We start from the raw sequence: 20,620 nt of genomic DNA on the forward strand, positions 1-20,620 counted from the left end.
AAACTTAGGTGAGTACTGGACTGCAGCTAAGCCTCCTAGTGAGAGAACTTAGGCGAGTACTGGACTGCAGCTAAGCCCCCGAGTGGGAGGATTGCTCTCCACTCGGTAGGATTTTTTCAAACTTAGGCGAGTACTGGACTGCAGCTAAGCCTCCTAGTGAGAGAACTTAGGCGAGTACTAGACTGCAGCTAAGCCTCCTAGTGAGAGAACTTAGGCGAGTACTGGACTGCAGCTAAGCCCCCGAGTGGGAGGATTGCTCTCCACTCGGTAGGATTTTCTTCAAACTTAGGTGAGTACTGGACTGCAGCTAAGCCTCCTAGTGAGAGAACTTAGGCGAGTACTGGATTGCAGCTAAGCCCCCGAGTGGGAGGATTGCTCTCCACTCGGTAGAATTTTCTTCAAACTTAGGCGAGTACCGGACTGCAGCTAAGCCTCCTAGTGAGAGAACTTAGGCGAGTACTGGACTGCAGCTAAGCCCCCGAATGGGAGGATTGCTCTCCACTCGGTAGGATTTTCTTCAAACTTAGGCGAGTACCGGACTGCAGCTAAGCCTCCTAGTGAGAGAACTTAGGCGAGTACTGGACTGCAGCTAAGCCCCCGAGTGGGAGGATTGCTCTCCACTCGGTAGGATTTTCTTCAAACTTAGGCGAGTACCAGACTGCAGCTAAGCCTCCTAGTGAGAGAACTTAGGCGAGTACTGGACTACAGCTAAGCCCCTGAGTGGGAGGATTGCTCTCCACTCGGGAGGATTTTCTTTCGAACTTAGGCGAAACGGATTCGCGACTAAGCCCACCCACTGGGGGATTTCAGAAGTAAATAAGAACACAACAATCGAATGATAGGACCATACGCTCTTGTCTTTGATAAACAAATTACAAAGGTGTTTCTTATTACATTTTATTCGAACGAGTGCTTAAGTATAAAAGGGGCGGAGCAGCTCCGCGTTCCAAGCCCGTGGCTCGTTTTTCTGATGCTCAATACTGTAAAGATGGTATGCTCCATTGTGGAGAACTTTGGTGATGATGAAGGGGCCTTCCCAAGTCGGGGCGAGCTTGTGTGGTTTCTGTTGATCTACTCGAAGAACCAGGTCTCCTTCTAGAAAGGCTCGACCCTTCACATTTCTGGTGTGGAATCGACGCAAGTCTTGCTGATAAATGGTCGACCGGATCAAGGCCATCTCTCTTTCCTTCTCTAAGAGATCGACTGAATCTTGCCGGGCCTGCTCTGCTTCCTCTTCGGAGAAGAGCTCGACTCGGGGTGCGTTGTGGAGCAGGTCACTTGGCAGAACAACTTCGGCTCCATAAACTAAGAAGAAAGGAGTTCGTCCGGTCGACCGATTAGGAGTTGTCCTTAAACCCCACAGAACTGACGGAAGTTCATCAACCCAAGAGCCTGCTGCATGTTTGAGATCACACATCAGTCGGGGTTTCAGCCCTTTGAGAATTAGGCCATTGGCTCTTTCTGCTTATCCGTTCGAGTGCGGGTGAGCGACCGAAGCATAGTCGACTTGAGTGCCTTGAGAAGCGCAGAAAGCTCTGAACTCATTGGAATCAAAGTTTGACCCGTTGTCCGTGATGATGCTGTGTGGGACTCCATATCTGAATGTCAATTCTCTGATAAAACTGACAGCGGTGCTAGCATCAAGGTTCTTGATAGGTTTAGCTTCGATCCATTTGGTAAACTTGTCGACTGCAACGAGCACATGAGTGAAGCCGCTCCTGCCAGTTCTCAGTGGTCCAACCATATCCAGTCCCCAAACAGCAAAGGGCCAGATGAGGGGGATGGTCTTCAGGGCTAACGCTGGCTTGTGAGACATGTCGGAGTAAAACTGGCAGCCTTCACATCTGTCGACTATATCTTTCGCCATTTCATTCGCTCGTGGCCAATAGAATCCAGCTCGGTATGCTTTAGCCACGATGGCCCGAGAGGACGCATGGTGACCACAGGTCCCCGAGTGGATGTCGTTGAGGATCATTCGACCTTCTTCTGGTGTTATGCATTTCTGACCGACTCCAGTCACACTTTCCTTGAACAGTTGTCCTCTTATCATAGTAAAGGCCTTGGATTGATGGACGATCTGTCGAGCCTCTTCCTCATCCTCTGGGAGTTCTTTCCTGAGGATGTACGCAATGTAGGGCACCGTCTAGTCGGGAGTAATGGCCAGAATCTCCATGATCAGGTCGACCACAGCTGGGACCTCGACTTCAGTCGGATCTGTGGCGCTCTTAGGTTGCGGGGGCTCTTCAGTAAAAGGATCTTCCTGAACTGTCGGCATGTGAATATGCTCCAAAAACACATTGCTGGGAATGGCTTCTCTCTTGGAACCTATCTTTGCCAAGTCATCGGCTGCTTGATTTTTCAGTCGGGGTATGTGGTGGAGCTCTAACCCCTCAAACTTCTTCTCAAGCTTCCGCACCGCGTTGCAGTAACCAGTCATGGCTGGGCTTCTGACATCCCACTCCTTCATCACTTGATTAACTACCAAATCTGAGTCGCCATGGACCATGAGGCGACGGACGCCGAGTGATATGGCCATGCGCAACCCTTACAGGAGTGCTTCATATTCTGCTTCATTGTTGGAGGAATCAAAGTGAATCTGGAGGACATATCTGAGCCTGTCTCCTCGGGGGGATACCAGAACTACCCCAGCACCAGAACCATTCAGCATTTTGGATCCGTCAAAGAACATGGTCCAGTGCTCTGAGTGAACTTGAGTCGGCAGTTGCTGTTCGATCCACTCGGCGAGGAAATCTGCTATTGCTTGGGACTTGATAGCTTTCTTTGCCTCAAACTTGATATCCAAGGGAAGGAATTCAATCGCCCATTTTGCCACTCGACCAGTTGCATCTCTGTTGTGCAGAATCTCTGACAATGGAGCGTCGTTGACGACTGTAACAGAGTGATTCGAGAAATAGTGTGCAACCTTCTTCGTGGTCATGTAAATCCCATAGTCAAGCTTCTGATAGTGAGGATATCTCTGCTTTGACGGGGTCAGGACTTCAGAAATATAATAAACTGGGCGTTGAACTTTATAAGCTTTTCCTTCTTCTTCCTGCTCGACCGTAAGTACTGTACTGACGACTTGTCCAGTGGCTGCTATATAAAGCAGTAGAGGCTCTTTGCTGATTGGAGAAGCAAGCACCGGCTGGGTGGAAAGCAGGGCTTTTAGCTCTGCAAACGCTGCATCAGCTTCTGGGGTCCACTCGAACTTATCTGATTTCTTCATCAGTCGGTAAAGAGGCAGCGCCTTTTCACCGAGGCGAGAAATGAATCGACTTAGGGCGGCCAAGAAACCAGTAAGCTTCTGGACATCATGCACACGCACATGGCGTTTCATTCGGAGTATAGAGCCCACTTTCTCTGAGTTAGCATCGATTCCTCGTTCGGAAACAAGGAAACCGAGTAACTTTCAGCCCGGAACTCCAAACGTGCACTTTGATGGATTGAGCTTGATATCATACCTTCTGAGGTTGGCAAAGGTTTCAGCAAGGTCAGTCAGTAGGTCGGAACCTTTACGTGACTTGACCACAATGTCATCCATGTATGCTTCCACATTCCGACTGATCTGAGTGAGCAGGCACTTCTGAATCATTCGCATGAATGTGGCTCCAGTATTCTTCAAACCGAATGGCATTGTGACATAACAGAAGCACCCAAACAGGGTGATAAAAGCTGTTTTTATCTCGTCGGGTCCGTACAGACGGATCTGGTGGTACCCGGAGTAGGCGTCCAGAAAGGACAAACACTGCACCCTGCAGTCGAGTCGATTATCTGGTCGATGCGAGGGAGAGGAAAGTGATCTTTCGGGCAGGCCCGATTGATATGCTTGAAATCAATGCACATGCGAAGTGAGTCATCCTTCTTTGGAACCATGACAACATTGGCTAACCACTCGGAGTGGTAAATCTCTCGGATAAACTCAGCTGCCAAAAGCCAAGCCACCTCTTCACCGATTGCCTTTCTCTTCTGTATAGCGGACCGTCGAAGATGCTCTTTGATTGGTTTCATATTTGGGTCGACTCGCAAACTATGCTCAGCCAGTCCCCTGGGAACACCCGGCATGTCAGAAGGCTTTCATGCAAAGATGTCCCAGTTCTCACGGAGGAAATGGATGAGCGCTTCTTCCTATTTGGAGTCGAGTGTGGTTGAAATGTGAGTCGGAGCAGCATTGGGATCTGCCGGATGAATGTGAATCGACTTCGTTTCACCGGGCGACTGGAATGCTGAATCTGTGGCTGGCTTCTTGGCTCGCAACAAGTCACTCGGATCTGCATTTTTCTGGTATTCTTACAATTCTACCACGGCCATCTGAGCATCGGCGATCTTTGAGTCCTTCTGGAAGCACTCTTCTGCCTTCTTACGATTACCAGAGATAGTGATCACTCCTTTGGGACCAGACATCTTCAGTTTGAGGTACATGTAACACGGTCGAGCCATAAATCGTGCATAAGCTGGCCTGCCCAGAATTGCATGATAGGCACTCTGGAAATCCACAACTTCAAATGTCAACTTTTCTTTGCGGTAATTTTTAGAATCACCGAAAACCACGTCGAGCACAATCTGACCAAGGGATGCAGCCTTCTTGCCTGGGATGACCCCGTGGAAACTCATATTACTTTCACTAAGTCTGGACATCGGAATGCCCATTCCCTTCAACGTCTCTGCATACAGTATGTTCAGGCCACTGCCACCGTCCATCAGGACCTTTGTCAGTCGAGTGCCTTCGACCACCGGGTCGACCACCAGTGCTTGCCTCCCAGGGGTGGCTATGTGCGCTGGATGGTCAGACTGGTCGAATGTAATGGCAGTCTGTGACCACTTCAAGTAACTGGCTGTCACCGGAGCGACCATGTTCACTTCTCTGTTGGTAACTTTCAATCGACTTTTGCTCTCAACGTCAGCAAAAATCATCAGAGTGGAATTCACGCGGGGATAACCATCATCATCTCCTTCCTCATCTTCAGCCTTGTCTGCTTCCTTCTCCTTTTCCTTGGGCTGTTTCTCTCGGAATTGCTGGATTAGGATCCGACACTGCCGAGTGGTGTGCTTCAGGTAAATGAAATTACCCTCTTTATCTTTTTTGGTGTGGATGTGGCACGGCAAATCCAACACGTCATTTCCATCTTAATCTTTTACTTTCTTGGGGTTCCACGCCCCCTTGGGCTTCCCCTTGAACTTTCCTTGAACCATAGCCAAGGCTTCACCAGGAGCAGCTGGCTCGGCCTTGCACTTTTGTTTCCGACCAGAGTTTCCTCCTCCGGCTTCGTGGACGACTGCTTTGTGCTTGCCACTCCAGAGTCGTTCTTCTTATTCATCATTGGCATACTTGGTGGCAATTTCCATCATCCGAGCCAGAGTCATATTTCCTGTCCGACCGAATTTCATATTCAACTCCCGATACCTGACACCTTCCTTAAAGGCACAAATTGCCTGATGATCTGACACATCTTCTACCGTGTGGTGTAGGGTGATCCACCTCTGGATATAATCCCTCAAAGTTTCATTCGGTTTCTGAACACAACACTGTAATTCTGTCAAACCTGTCGGCCGTTTGCAAGTGCCTTCGAATGTTCTGACAAACACTCGGGCGAGATCTTCCAAAGTATAGATGCTGCCAGGCGCCAACTGATTCAGCCATGCTCTAGCCGAGCCCTCCAACATAAGAGGAAGGTGTTTCATGGCCACTTCATCATTGCCACCACCAATCTGGACAGCCACTCGGTAGTCTTCAAGCCAAGTGTCAGGCTTGGACTCTCCGGTGAACTTACTGACTCCAGTCGCCAACCTGAAGTTGGGGGGAATCACCGCAGCTCTGATAGCTCCGCTGAAGCACTCTGGACCTGAGACATGCAACCTGTTGCTGGTTTGCAGATCTCTGTCATGGCCCTCTCGGTGATCTCTGTTTCTGTCGACCAAGCCCTGCACGAGAATAGATCTCGCATCAAAGCCTGACTCCTTGGGGTCGACTGGAATACCTCGTTCGACACTGTGAGGGCATCTGTCTTCATGTGGCCGAGGCACGTATGACCCACTTCTTGGAGGAGGCGTGAGCACTCGACGGCGATCATCGCGATCGGCTCGACGATCATACTGCTCTCGGTTTCTATACTGATCACGTCGATCTCCACGTCCCTCACGCCTCAAGGGCGATCTTGGGCTATGGGCCGACTAAACTGTGTCTGCGACCACGGATCTGCTATGGATCCTATTCCGCGACTGAGATACGACCGTATTCTGCTCCCCCGCTGCCCGGAGCAAGGCTCTGATCTGCACCAGACCTCAGCCAACTTCTGATTGGGAAGGTTGGATCGACTCTGCTATCCGGTCAGCAGCTGCTAGATTCTGGATCGGGGTTCGGTATACCTGAATCGGAGGTGGAAAAAGATGGCGTCGACTGGACTCAGGAGCACGTTGTCGAGCGCGATCGTCGAGTGCGCGCTGGAGGTTCTCCAGTTGAGTGCGCTCAGCCAGGTTGGCCAAGCGCGCCTGCTCCAAGGCCTAGGCCTCAGGGGTTTCTCCAACTATAGGAGTATGCAGTGCATCCATGTTCCGGCGACGAAGTTCCTCCCTCTGCTGCGAGGAGAGGGGTTCGGGGCGGTACTCCTCGTGAATGCGCGACGGATCGCCGTTCCCGTCGCCTCCGTATTCACGGTTGAAGCCAGGAGGGCTGCGTGGTCCATTGACCATCAGGACTTCCGCTGCCGGGTCGCTGCTGTCGCACTCGGATGCGGTCTCTACGGAGCCAGTCGACAGATCGAACAGGCTGTAGAGAGTTTCATCGGGCTCGATCGCCGTGACTTGAGGGGTGGCCGACTGGCGGGCCACCGCACGCTTCACCCACCGCTGAAGCCTCGACCGACCGGAGCGTTTGCTCTGGCAGGCCGCAGGGAGGGGGAAAGTTCTAGAGTCGACTGATACTGGGTCGACGGCTGCCGCAGGAGGACACCGCGGACGCACGCGCGAAAGTGCGTCGCCCCGCGGGCGGGGAGCGCGTCGGCATCGAGTGGAGCCTCCTGAAGCCAAGCGGAGTCGTCGGCGACAAACACGAGCGCGCCAAGACGGATCTCGCGGCCCTCAGCCAAACCTCCGCCTGGAACCATGATGAAGGGGATCGGAAAAATTGCAACTTCTCCAACAAGTCGCTAAGACACCTGCCCCATGATGGGCGCCAACTGTCGTGGTTCTAAGACTGACAGTAGAATAGGGGGGGGGTAGGAATGTAGAGGCAAGATCCTAGCTATGGAGGTGTTGTACGCATGAGTTTTACGAGTTCAGCCCCTTCTCGGAGGAAGTAACAGCCCTACGTCTCGGAGCTCGGAGGCGGTCGACTGAATATATGCGTGTGAATTACAGAAAGTGCGAACCCTTGTCCCAGAGGAGGGGGGTGGCTTATATAGAGTGCGCCAGGACCCCAGCTTCCCTCCGTTACACAGGGTTCAATGCCCATAAAGGAGGAGCGTTACTGGTAACGTCTGAAGTAAAGTGTTGTAAATGTTCATAAAGCTATGGTTTAAACCCTGACCGTTGCAGAGTGGAAGGTTTCTCATCTTCTGGTGGTCGAGTGTCTTCAAGGTGGTCGAGTGAGTACATCTTCATGGTCGAGTGGATGATGGTTTCTCTTCGACTGCTTCTGATTCTTTGTAGAGATGTCCTTAAGGAGGGTATGTTGGACAGATCCATGACCCTACCCTACATATATAGCTTCATCACTGGGCCCACTTGAAATTAGCGTAAGCTCAGTCCCAGCGAGGCGTATCAGCACCTTTGTCAATGTCTTGAAGAAAACTCTTCATTTATGGCAGTTCTAAAAACTACAAGCTGTTTGAAAAATCAAAACATCCAAATGTCACCTTTGCAACCAACTGTATGATCACATAGAGTCTAAAGTACACACATCTGTAGAACATTTGTAATGAGTTCTATTGCGACGAAATTAAGCTGTCCCGACAGGGGCAACCTAGTTCTTCTTGAAAGTGATGTTGTACCAGTGATCCATGTACAACGCTCCTTGCAAAGATGGGCGGTCATCAAGCCATCATCGTCGGAGCCGTCAATGGCCCTTCCGCCGAGCATGTCCTGCATGGTGATCTCGTGGGAAATACCCTTTGGTTGTTGGATGTATATACACCTCATATGAATTATTATTTTTGATGATTAAAGAAAAAGTCAAAAAAGTTTGGAAGTTTTTTGTACAATAAATTTGACTTGTGTGTACGTAGGAGCAGCATTGCTCGGGTGAGTATTTATAGGGGCAACTTGACAATCAGCACATTATCGAAAGGTCTGGAATGAATCCTGAAAAATTGCAAGATATCACTGTTTTTGTAACAATTCATGGTTCGGTGGGACAAACGACTTGACTCATGTTTCTTGACTATGAAGGCAGATGACTTGACTTCTATTCCTTTCCCGTTTGCCCGCTACAGACGTAGACAAGTTAATTAATTTTCTTCTACCATTAATATCAATTTGTAAGATGGATTAGGCGGCAGGTAATATCGTAGAGTTTGCAGTGGAGCCGGGGCACTTGACTTGTACGGCCCAGTCACCAACAACAGACAATGACAAGTACATACAACAATAGGGAATACCATTTCATAAAAGAAAAACAATAGGGAATAGCGCAAGTCTAGCTTTTCTGACTCACGCTGTCCTCCGGCGGCTCTCCTCCGCCGGCGACCTCGGTCATCAGTGGTGAGGGGGGTCGCCGGATTCACGCGTGTGGATCATGTTTAGACTCTTGTAGTTTAGGTTTTTAACTTGTTCATCGTCATGGCTTCGGCATCGGCAATGACGACGCTGAATAAAGATTCCTTTGATCCTACTTTGACGAGGCGATCGGTCCTATGGTTTGGGATGGATCTGGAAACCAGTCTATTCAAATAAGGATGGCGTTGCGGCGGCAGTATCCTCATGGTGGACCCATGTCCTCGGGCTCCGCCGTTGCGATGGTTTTTACTCCAGCGTCGGTGCGGAGTTTGGGAGGTAATCCATGAGCGGATGTAGATTGTGGTCTGCATCGGCTGTATCTAGAAGATGATGGATCGTGTGCTGGGTTTGTGGTCCGTGGATGGCAGATATGATTTTCTTCTTCAACGCCTTAGTCATGTGGAGGTGCCAGATCTAGAGTTCGATGATGTGTCTGGGGTGTTGCCCCGGTCTAATCGTTCAACAGTAATGGTTTCGTCTTTGGCGAGCCATCTTGGATGCCCGCAAAGTTGCATATCAGCATTGGAGACGTGTCGAGCTCGGGTGTGAAGGCAAGCTCAGAGGATTCTTCCAGTTTTACCAAATTGGTATGTACGCAACTTATACCATGATCTTTTGATATAACCGAGACACGTATTACCATGCAAAAAAATATATACAACATTTCCAATGACATTCGGGTTACATACACTCTTGCTCTTCCTTTTCATATAACCGCCTCCTACCGCCATGTTGCTGTCGCCTGGCCATCCCTCTAGTCCCGGTGAGGATCAGTTTTTTCCGGCCAACTTGCGTCACCCCTATATTCTAAGATAGATAATGGGGTAGCCTTCTTCGATAACCCTTCTTCACGCGAAATCAACTGACCCAAATTCTAAATACGGCGACTTACATTTAGTTATTGTAACTATTTATTGCCACGAACTTAAGCTGTCCCGACACGGCCGGGAGGCAACCTAGTACTTCTTGAAAGTGATGCTGTACCAGTGATCCATGTACAGCGTCTCCCTGCAGAGATGGACGGTCATCGAGCCATCCTCATCGGAGCCGCCGCTGGCCCTCCCGCCGAGCACGTCCTGCACGGTGACATTCGGCGGGCTCCGGCAGTAGCCGTACGACTGCAGCCGCCTGCCGTTCACGGGGAGGAGCTCGAGCAGGACGCCGACGTGCAGCGGCCGCCGCTCGCACCGCGCGAGGGCCGCCAGCATGCGGCGCCAGAACCGGTGCGTCGCCGAGGTTGGCCCCGAGCAGCCCACCCAGCACCCTGGCGTCGAGGTACGTGCGGTCGAGCCGCTCGCAGATCTCCCGGCCGACCGCCGCGGCCCGAGGGTGGTCCCTGGGGTCCGCACCGCCGCCGAACGCGAACGCCTTGAAGTAGTACCAGTACTCCTCCATCGGGGCCTTGCCCAGCACCACCGGCTCCGCCGCCGTGCTCATGTCCCGGGCGAGGTCGGCGTCGCGGCACGTGAAGATGAGTTTGCAGTCGCCCGCGCCCGTGGTGGTCGACGATGCGAGCTCGCGCCAGGCCGACGCGTCGACCGGCCAGGCGTCGTCGAACACGAGGAGCGATCGGCCTTCCCGCGGCTCGCTGATGATGCGGCGCACGCCGGCGAGATACTCCGGTCCGTCGCTCTCCCACGCGGTCTGCCCCGGCTGGCCTCCCGCCTTCACGACTTCTGGCGTCTCGAACCACTCGACGCGCGCAAAGTGGCCCCGCACGCGCTCGTCCCCACAGGCGTGCTTGACGACCGTGGTCTTCCCGACCTTCTTGGCGCCGACGACGGCGAGCGCGCTCAGGTATCCGCCATGTTGCTGCAGGAGGAAGTCGACGATGCGCTCCGTCTCGACGTGCCGTCCGAACACGCAGCGGTCCATGTACAGCGTCGTCCGCACCGCCCGGTGCACTTTGCGCGGGTACCCCTGGACGAGAAGCACGAACTCCCTCGTGCAGTCGTGCGTCAGGCCCTCCAGCTCTTCGCTGGCGGCCGCCAACCTCTGCATCGACCCACCGTCGTTGTCCCCGGCGCCAGCGCCAGCTCCCCAGATCAGGCTCGTGATGCGGGAACGCTTCGCCCTGTTGAACGGCGAGAGCAGCGCGAGCGAGCGGCGCCGGACGATGTGGTCACCGTCGTCGTCCGTGGCGTCGGCGTCATGGGCGTCGTCGAGGTCGGCCGCCTCGAGGGCGAAGCGGGCGCGGTACATGCCCTCGGTGAGGACCTTGAGGTGGCCGAGCAGTTGGTGGTTGTTGATGTGCCGCCCTTCCGCCTCCTCGACCATGCTGCCAATACTGCCAAGCAACCGCTCCAGCCGCCGGCGGTGCGCGTCCCTGGCGCCACCGTCGGTCGGCCGGCGAAGGCCGTCTAGCAGGGAGGAGAAGATGCGGCCAAGGATCTCGGACAGCGCCGCCTGAACGACAACTTCCTTGGCGAAGTCCATTCCCGTTTTACTGTGCAAACAACGTGAATGAATGTCAGTGTGGTGGTCTGCCTCCCGTAAATCTGTGAAAACCACTCGTTATCTCACGACGTAAAGTTTGGCCGTACAAACAAGTAGATCAGCTCGACGGTTAGCAACGATGACTTGGGGATTCTCCACAACTTTCGAGACATATATAGCTGTCAAAATGCTAAAAATCTGATACTCTCTTTGATTCATACTACTTGTCGCTCAAATGAATATATGTAGAAAATATCAGATTTTAAAGAATTCTAAGCGAACGGCCTCTTGCATGTCTTTTCCAAATGCATCCTTTGGGTGAACTATGAGATAACGATAGTAATTGGTTCACTCAGGATCCATTTTGGAAAGAAAAAAACGTAGCATTTTAAGTCAACCCAACACGGCAAAACCTAATTAAGCATGGCAATATTCAATATCTTGTTTATTTGGCTTACAATTCTCCATGCTGCAATCATGGTAAATCCTTGAAACGCATGAGAATTACTCTGCAGTGCGACAATTTTATAACAATATTTTATGCAACTAGACCATTTTAAATTTAGAACATGGCAAATTTTTATGTAATAGCACGACCACTAGTAGAAAAAGGGTCAAACGTAAAGCACATTAGTGCCGGTTTGAATTAGAACCGGCACTAATGTGTACATTAGTACCGGTTCGTGGCAGCGATCAATAATACCGGTTCGTTGCGAACCTTTAGTACCGGTTCGTATCACGAACCGGTACTAAAAAGGCTGTGTCAGCCTGCGGTCAGGCTATGGCCCCACCATCATCATTTAGTGCTGGTTCGTATCACGAACCGGTACTAAAGAGGTTATGGCAAGCTGTTTTTAGTCCCACCTCGCGAAGAGAGAGGGACTAGGAGCGGTTTATAAGCCCTGAGTGCAGAGACGATGAAGAAGAGGCTCAATGCTCACGTTGCTTAGCTTCAAGCCTTCAGGAATATGGTAGACTGCACGGAGCTATGCGCAGTGCAGTTTACACTATTCCGAAAGGCTTGAAGCAAATTAACGAGCATTGCACCTCTTTTTTATTTTTAATAACTTATTACAACTCCGGACTTCTTCTGTTATGAAAAACTAATTGCACGTCGGCATTTCTTTTTTTTAAACTTTGGTTATAACTCCAGACTTTGACCATCAAGTTTTGCAGAAAAGAAAAAATAGCAGAAAAGAAAAAAACTATAGCTGAAAAGAAAAAAATATATAAAAAAACTATTCAGAAATAAATAGAACAAAATAAATATAGCAGAAAAGAAAAAACTACTCAGAAATAAATAGAAGAAAAAATAAAGCAGACTAGATGAAAAACTATTCACAAATAAATAGAAAAAAATAAATATAACAGAAAAGAAAAAACTATACAAAAAACTACGCAGAAATAAATAGAAGAAAATAAAGCAGAAAGAAAAAAAACTATAAAAAAAATTGGGGCGCTGCCCTATGGGCCTGCTAGGCCATGGGAGTGCAATTACAGGCCTTAAAGGCCCAGCAGACTCACAGGGCAGCGCGCAGAATTTAGGCCCACAAGCCTGCTATATAGAGGAGTTCGAAGAGGTAGCCGCGGCTGTGTTTATAAACCAGTGCGGCTGCCCTTCGCCCGGTGAGGTGGGACTAAACTTTGGGGTGGCAGCGCGAGGCCTTTAGTACCGGTTGGTGGCTTCAACCGGTACTAAAGACCATCCTTTAGTACCGGTTGGAGCCACCAACCGGTACTAAAGGCCTGCTCTTCCCGCCTCTTGGCCTGGCCAAAGTTGGCCTTTAGTACCGATTGGTTGTTCCAACCGGTACTAAAGGCCTCTTCTATATATACAACACTTACGAAAATTCAGTTAGATCTCCCTACTTCTTTCGTCTCCAACCTCTCGCGCGCCGCTCGAACCCGTCGCCCGTCTCGTCGTAGCCGCCCATCTCCCGTCGTCGTCGCCATCTCGCGCCGCCGCCCCGAACGCCGCACGCCGCCGTCCGTCGTCGTCCCACGGCGGTCCCGTACGTCTCTCGCTCTCGCGTACCCGTCGCGCCGTCGTCCGTCGTCGTCGCACCCGGCCCGTACGCCGGCGCCCCCGCCCGTATGTACGCCGCCGCCTCCGCCCCGTACGCCGGCGCCCCCGCTCGTACGTACGGGGCCGCACACATACACACATACACACACATATATATACGTACACACACACATACACACACATTAGTCGAACTAGTTTATTTTTAGTAAGAAAATTGTCGAACTAGAGATTTGAACTAGTTGAATAATTAATATAACTAGTTTATTTTTAGTAAGAAAATTGTCGAACTAGTTTATTTAGGTATATGAGATTTGAACTAGTTCAATAATTAATATAACTAGTTTATTTTTAGTAATGAGTTTTTCTGTTTATTTAATTTTTCTATTTATTTAATTTTTCTGTTATTTGTTAATGAGTTTTTCTGTTTATTTAATTTTTATATATATTTTGAGTTTATATAAATGTTAGATTAATGTCGAATGTTAGATGAATTAGATAGAAAAGTTAAATATATAGTAATGTCAATTGTTAGAGATGAATATAGTTAGATATATTAATGTCAAATGTTAGATGAATATATATTTGGCTAGATATTAATTAATGTTAGATAGTAATAGGTGTTTAATGTTTCACCTATATGAATATAGGAAATGTCATCTGACGACGAAAAAGATTTCATATAGTGCGAACACTGTGAAGACCAGCGCGGCCTGTGCGACAGAAATTTCCTTGTTGATGGTAGGCGCTTCAGTATCAAGCTGGATGAGACATTCGAAGTTGATACAGTAAGTCACTTTGGCAATAATTATTATTTGAATGCAAAACTTATGCTTCATTTGCTTCAACTTATAATTTTAATTTTTCACTATTCTACTAGCGCATCTCCTGCCATGCAAGAATCTTTGTTTTGGATAAGATAGGTTTTAGTGCTATAGATGATATGGAGGTAAAAAGAGTTTACTTGAAGACGGAGCATGGGTATACTTTCAACGTCAAATTATATAATGGAGACACATACACCCATTTTGAATGTAAAACTTGGCAAGCACTATGCAAGGCTTATGCATTTGAGCCTGATATGGTTATCACCTTTGATATTCGTCCGGAAGATGATATTGAAGGTAATATAGACATCTGGGTCGATGTGTAAACGCCTCCAGTTCTACCATTATGTGAGTTTTTTTTCAACCATGCGTGCATATATTTATGTCTTTGATACAGTTTATTCAAAAATAGTTGACAACTAATTTGTATTGTCAGCTTATTTCGGTTCAAGCAAACATGTCCGGCGCTTGGTAGACATGACCTACTACTGCCCCGGGGCTCAATTAAACTGCGAGGAGATAAGTCATTATGTTTCATGGCTTGAGGATCTTAATACTGTCAAGACAATTTTTTTCCTGAACTTAGAAATGTTAGTACTCAAAACGTGCGACCAATGGTGATCGTATTGAACTACGATCACATCTATAATCGAAAGATGGTAAGATTTTAACTATTTGTCCTTAATTAGTGCATCTTTTGCATACATTATTTTTGAAGCTAAACTTTCATTGCTTAGTATATTAATTACTATATACGATGTTCTTCAACAGGGACTTCCGATGACAGTTGTGCCTCAGTGGATCGAGACTAAAGATGACATGTCAATGGTTAGCTTACGGCCAAGATATCCTACATTGCACATGAGTGCATTCAGGATTTCTGAAAGCGAAGAATGCTTAATAGTGAAAGATTGGAGCAAAATTGTTAACGATCGCAGAGAAGTACCAGGGGGCGGTAAGGAGAAGTGCAACCCAAGATTAGGAGACAGATTCATCTGCATGCTCCAGTATGATGAATCAGGAGAGCTATACATGTTCTATGCTATTCTACCTGAGAGGGAGCAGCAGGAGTAGCTACTAGTTCATGCTCTTAATTAGTACTTGTCTCATGTCCGTGTCCTGAACTTCGATGTTAGTGATGATTATGTTGAACTCGATGATATCTTTGCTTCTGTCACATAGTGAATGTTTCCTCTTTAAGCTAGCCAGTGATGGTGATGATTAGATAGCTAACGGTAATGACTATGATGATTAAATAGTGGTAATTAGACGACTACGATGATTTTTAGCTAGCTAGAGTTTATTTATTTATTAATATGCGATGATGATGATGATGATGACGACGACGACTACAACTCATTATAACGTAAAACAATCCTAAATTAAATTGATAGCACAAATTTAATTGAAAAATAAAAAATAAAACAAAAACCCACAAACATTTAGTATCGGTTGGTGTTACCAACCGGTACTAAAGGGCTCCCGGCCCCCGGAGCTGGCTCGTGCCACGTGGTTTCCCTTTAGCACCGGTTCGTGCTGAACCGGTACTAAAGAGGGGGGGGGGGCTTTAGTGCCCACACTTTAGTGCCGGTTACTAAACCGGCACTAAAGGGTCTTACGAACCGGTGCTATTGTCCGGTTCTGCACTAGTGGACAAACTTGTCTGTTTTTGCATGACAATTCTGAAGCATTTATTGGACATAGTTTTTTTAGTGAAAGAAAATGTTCGTTCATTCCTACCAACAAGCGCGTTATTGAGGTTTATTATTCACTAAACAATAGTGCATGTTGGCAGAAAGATAATTTGATCTGACAACCTCTCAAGGAAAACGTCAGCGCGTTATTAAGGTATATTGTTGAGCAAATTTTCTTTTTGAAGTTTGGCAACTGTATTTAGGTAGCAAGCATGTCCTTTACAATGAATGGGATCAGGAAGTCCGGAGGTTTATCATTCCACACCCCATATTCATGTCCCTCAAAACTAAAACGAGCAAGTTCATGGGTACACCCATTGGCCTCATGCACACAATGACTTATAGTCATCTTGCCAAAAGAACTCATCAACTTTCGGCAATCATCGGTGATCACTGCTCACGACGCCCGATACTCGGACGGGAGTACTACAGTTGTACGGAAAGAGCGGAAAAAAAAATCCAAGCATTGTTTACACGGAAATCCTGTTCCTAAGTCAAAGTTGTACAAAACTCAAGGTACTAGGTTATTTGCATGTCGTCAGATTGACCAACTAACACGAGGACTTGACTTCTTGTAAAATCAGTACGTACGTAGGAATATCATTGCTCCAGTGAGTACTTATAGGGTTCTTGCCGATCACGCTAAACCAACGACTGAACTCTTGTTCCTTGCCGTGAGCCGCCAGAGACGTAAGCGAAATAATTAGCTTCAACTGTTCAAATCATAAGATGGATCAGGTTCCGTTTCGAAAAAGAAAGATGGACTAGGGCGCGGTAGAAAATAGCGTAGAGCTTGGAATGAGCCAGCGCACTTGACTTAGTACCGGCCAGTCATTTTCCAACTCTAAATAACGAACCTAAAATGCTAGACTTAGAGCCGACTATAGCAAATGGGAGTATATCGGATCAATGGACATAATAATTGTCAATATAATGATTTCGGTCGCAACATTCGGTCTAGTATAGTCGTCATTCCGCTCTGGATCATCATAATTTATGAAGACCGCTTCATATCGAGCACACAAGACTATTTGGAGGTTGCGGGATGTTGCTTTCTAGCGTGCTCCATGGCCAACCGCTCGCGCGGGAAGAAAGTTTCCCTCCCCCCACCCCCCCACCCCCCCGCGCGCGCACGGTCAGTGGTGCAGACAGCCATACACTCATCTCACCGGGAAGTGAGTCAATTAATGGAGGTCCCCGCGTGCCAACTCCTCGCGACAATCACCGACACGTTTCCCGCCACTTTTTTCTACCGCCCGTAGCTATAGAAAGGTATTTGCCATGTCCGCCCATAGGCTTCACTTCCCTCCCTACCGTCCAAGCATTGACTAAGGGTGGAAGACTTAGGCCCATGCCCCGGCATTTTGTTCCATTTGGTCACCCTCGTTTTCATTATACTTGCCATTATGTTCCTTGGTGAGTGCATCCTTTCATGTGTCGGGTACTATGGGGCCCCTCAAATCCCTTTATCTAGCGTTGAACTCTTCCAGATGTCTCAAGGTTGGTACTAAAATTTTCCAACAGAACTAAAACTTGCATAAGGAGTGATCAACCCGAGGATTCATTTTCATAACAAACAGGGGTGCCAGTGCTGAGGGCGTAGATGCAAAATACCTAGCAGTGTGCGGGGACACCATAGGGAACTCGGGGTTTGGGCAGCCGTAAGCTCAACATATAGACAGATGGGACTAGGTCACGAGATACATCAGCTCTGATCGGGATCTTGACCCACCGGGAGGCCTTTCTGGATTAGTTTGACATTAGGTAGAGGAACTTGTTACTCTGTACTCCCAGAACGGATTCTAGGCTCTAACGGCCTTGAACTTGGAGGAATGAGTATGCATGCAGAACTTATAATGGGAAGTTGGAAGCACCCCTGCAGGTTAAATCTTTCGGAAAGCCGTGCCCACGTTTATGGGCGACTTGGAAATTTATAATGCAGTTCTAGAGAACTTCAACTAATAACTAAAAGTGCCAACCATGTGCGTAGGGTGACTGTCTCTTCTTCTGGGTATGCAATCTAGAAGAGGGCACGATGGGGTTATGAATGTCTTGTAGGCATGTGTTCAAGATCATTTCTTGATCAACTAGTTGTGCCCCCTTATGCGTAGGTTTCTCTTATCTTGTTCTTGTATTCGCAGATGGTTTACATTGCTTAGCTGCTTGCTGCAACCTCACAACTTAACAAAATCCTACCCAGAAGTGATGTTAGTCTTAGTACCCTTGGCAATGTTATTGTTGAGTTTCATTAACTTGCGGATACCACAACAACACCAGGTGCAATTACAGGTAAAATGTTATTTTAAGGTGGGAGTGTGGTACTCTCTACGTGGAGTTCTTCTTCGACGAGGATCATTAGGATGGGATCCAACTTATCAGTCTAGGATTAGAAGAGTAGACATTGCTTATTTCTCTTGCATCTTAGACATATTTGCTTCTTATCTGTACTCGAATCTCTTTCTTCTTTCGCTGCAATGATTAGTGTAATGTGGGTATGTTGACCTCTGTTTGGTGAAATATTTATGTAATGACATATGTTTGTCATAATGTTATCTCGTACTATTTATCTTTTCTATTCAGGATTAGTTGTATTTATTGTGATGTCCACCTTGTAGATCAACAAATGACCCGGCGTGCATGTTATGAAGTCATATGATGGGGCGACCAATATGCGCTTTTATCCTTAGCGGAGATTGCAAAACCTTTGTTGGGCTAGGACCACATGTTGGTGCTACAGTGAAAACACCTTGCGCACTCTTGCAGAGGAATTCGCTTCTTTTCATTCTTGTAAATAAAAGTTCACTTTCTTAGCGATCATCCTTGACTCACCCATTTTTCCCATCTCGTGCATCATTTCTTGCCATCCAAATTTGATAGATCGTTTGCATCATAATTGCTTTCGCCTGATCATTTGCAGAAACTAACCAGTCTAGGATCCAATTCCTCAACTGCGAGAGCGAAGTACAACGATGTGGGGTTATCAGCGGTGATCATGTGACTTCTCTAACAAGGTTCCAGACCATGATCACATGTGGGCAGAGCCAGAATTTGTGTACCAGTGTTTCTTCTCTCCCACATCCAGCACACACCACTTCTCCCTTGATAAATTGGCGAGCAAAATCAGACCCCCACTGTAAGTCCACTCATTTCCAAATTTTATGAGCCACCATTTAGCCATCAGTGAGACAAAGTATCTCAGGGCACTAGCCTTGTGTCGTTTGATAAATTTCACTTGCACTTGTTCAAAGAGTTTTACCCTCACATGTCAGCTCCTCTTGATTTTCTTAGTTTGCCTGTAGTAATTTATTTGTTAAAATGTATATTATTGCACACGGGAACCATCATTAGTGCATCCTATAGAAAAGAAGTGTTGCATATTGGATCTAATAGAGAATTAGATGTTGCTCCAAGCCTTGTGAAAAGAATGGTCACTATAGTTTCAACTACTGGTCATGATACTATTTACTAGGGCCTTTAATAAAATGTCAAGTACCCAACTAAATCCATGTATAAATGGCTGGAGAAACCCCTTGATGGTTGTCACTATAAATGGATCCAGGAAGCCAAGCTGCCTATGAAGATTCAAATCTTCTTATGGCAAATGTTCCAAGATGTTGTTCTAACTAGACGTGTCATGAAACATAGAACATGACCTAGTAATCCTAGTTGTTCCTTCTGTAAAGAAGTTGAGTCCTCTTTTGAGATTGTTTTCTCTGCTTGCACTTCACTTATTTACCGGGCAGGTCTCGAAAGGAGAATGATACTATGACACTCAATACTGGAGCAGAGCTTCTTCGCACCAACACGCTAAACTTCACAGGGATCTGCGGTGCAGCCCAACAACCCATCGAAAAAGGGAGGACTACTTGAAGATCTTCTCTGGATGATTTAGTTTTAGTCAATGTTATTTTGGCTTTTTTTATTGGTCTTGTTCTAATTTGTATTTTGTCCATGTGTTTGCCCCCATGGTGCATGTTTCGGTGATGAGTGGGGTTTTCTTGCAGTGCTTGGGCTCGCTTTTCTGTTCTTTCATGTTTCCTGTAACTCTGGACCTTGTGTATTTCTATTATGCTTTTAATGGCTAGGGGGTTAGCCCGATTCAGAAGAGTGCAGCTACTGGCGAGCACCGAGGATGAAGCAACCACAATGATAAGTACATATACTATATATTTTGTGTGGAATCAATTAAAATTTCTTGTGAACACTTGGTCTAAGGTGGTCTCTTAGATATAGCTATATGCCCCTACTACATTTAGGTGCAACACAATATCATTGTGCTTTTATAGGTGACCTTAGCTCACATAACTCAAATACAAGTGGGCCTAAGGATGGTTACAATTTTTTTCTTAGAGAAACGCAAACAATCCAGTTACTAGAAATTTTTATGAGATTGGCAATGATTGTTTGACTTGGAGTTGAACCTAGCCTAAAAATCGAGGTCCCACTAAAACCAAATAAAGAAAGAAAACTCAAGGAAATGTGAAAGCATGCATGACCTCCCCTAGGATAGATTAACCACCAAAAGGTCATGCTCATCATATGGAACTACATTTTGTTTTCCAGTATAGAGAACATGGACATGTCGTGTTTTCTGGTGAATGGAACAAGGTGAGAGAAGCAACCAACAACTTGAAGAGCTGAAATAGCAAGCGGAAGCACAATGGACATTCTTCTCATCTCTAGATTCTTGTAAGACACCACGTAGCCACTGGTGAGGCAAAGCATGCCAGGGCATTCGCCTTGTGCTGCTCAATAAAATTCACTTCAATTTGTTTGAAGAGTTAACATCCCTTACCCCCCTTAAATGTTAGCTCTTTTGATTTCCCTGGTTTGTACATAAAATGTCACAAAATGGACTAAGAAATTTAATCAATATCAACAATATGAATTAAAGAAGGATAAACGATTTGTTTTCGAAGCAAGTATCATTT

At 47.3% G+C, this 20,620-nt stretch overlaps 1 protein-coding gene across 1 annotated transcript; it reads right to left on the reverse strand.

The window, feature by feature from the left end:
• Nucleotides 1-9,665: 9,665 nt before the first annotated feature.
• On the reverse strand, nt 9,666-11,286 carry LOC125519150. The gene is made up of 2 exons (XM_048684035.1): nt 9,973-11,286; nt 9,666-9,890 (listed from the first exon to the last, which is right to left on the reverse strand). Exons 1-2 carry the CDS (start codon nt 11,143-11,145, stop codon nt 9,666-9,668), a joined length of 1,398 nt encoding a protein of 465 aa, XP_048539992.1. The 5' UTR covers nt 11,146-11,286.
• Nucleotides 11,287-20,620: the final 9,334 nt, after the last annotated feature.

This window comes from Triticum urartu, chromosome 7, assembly GCF_003073215.2.
Source record: "Triticum urartu cultivar G1812 chromosome 7, Tu2.1, whole genome shotgun sequence".
NCBI classification, from domain to species: Eukaryota; Viridiplantae; Streptophyta; class Magnoliopsida; order Poales; family Poaceae; genus Triticum; species Triticum urartu.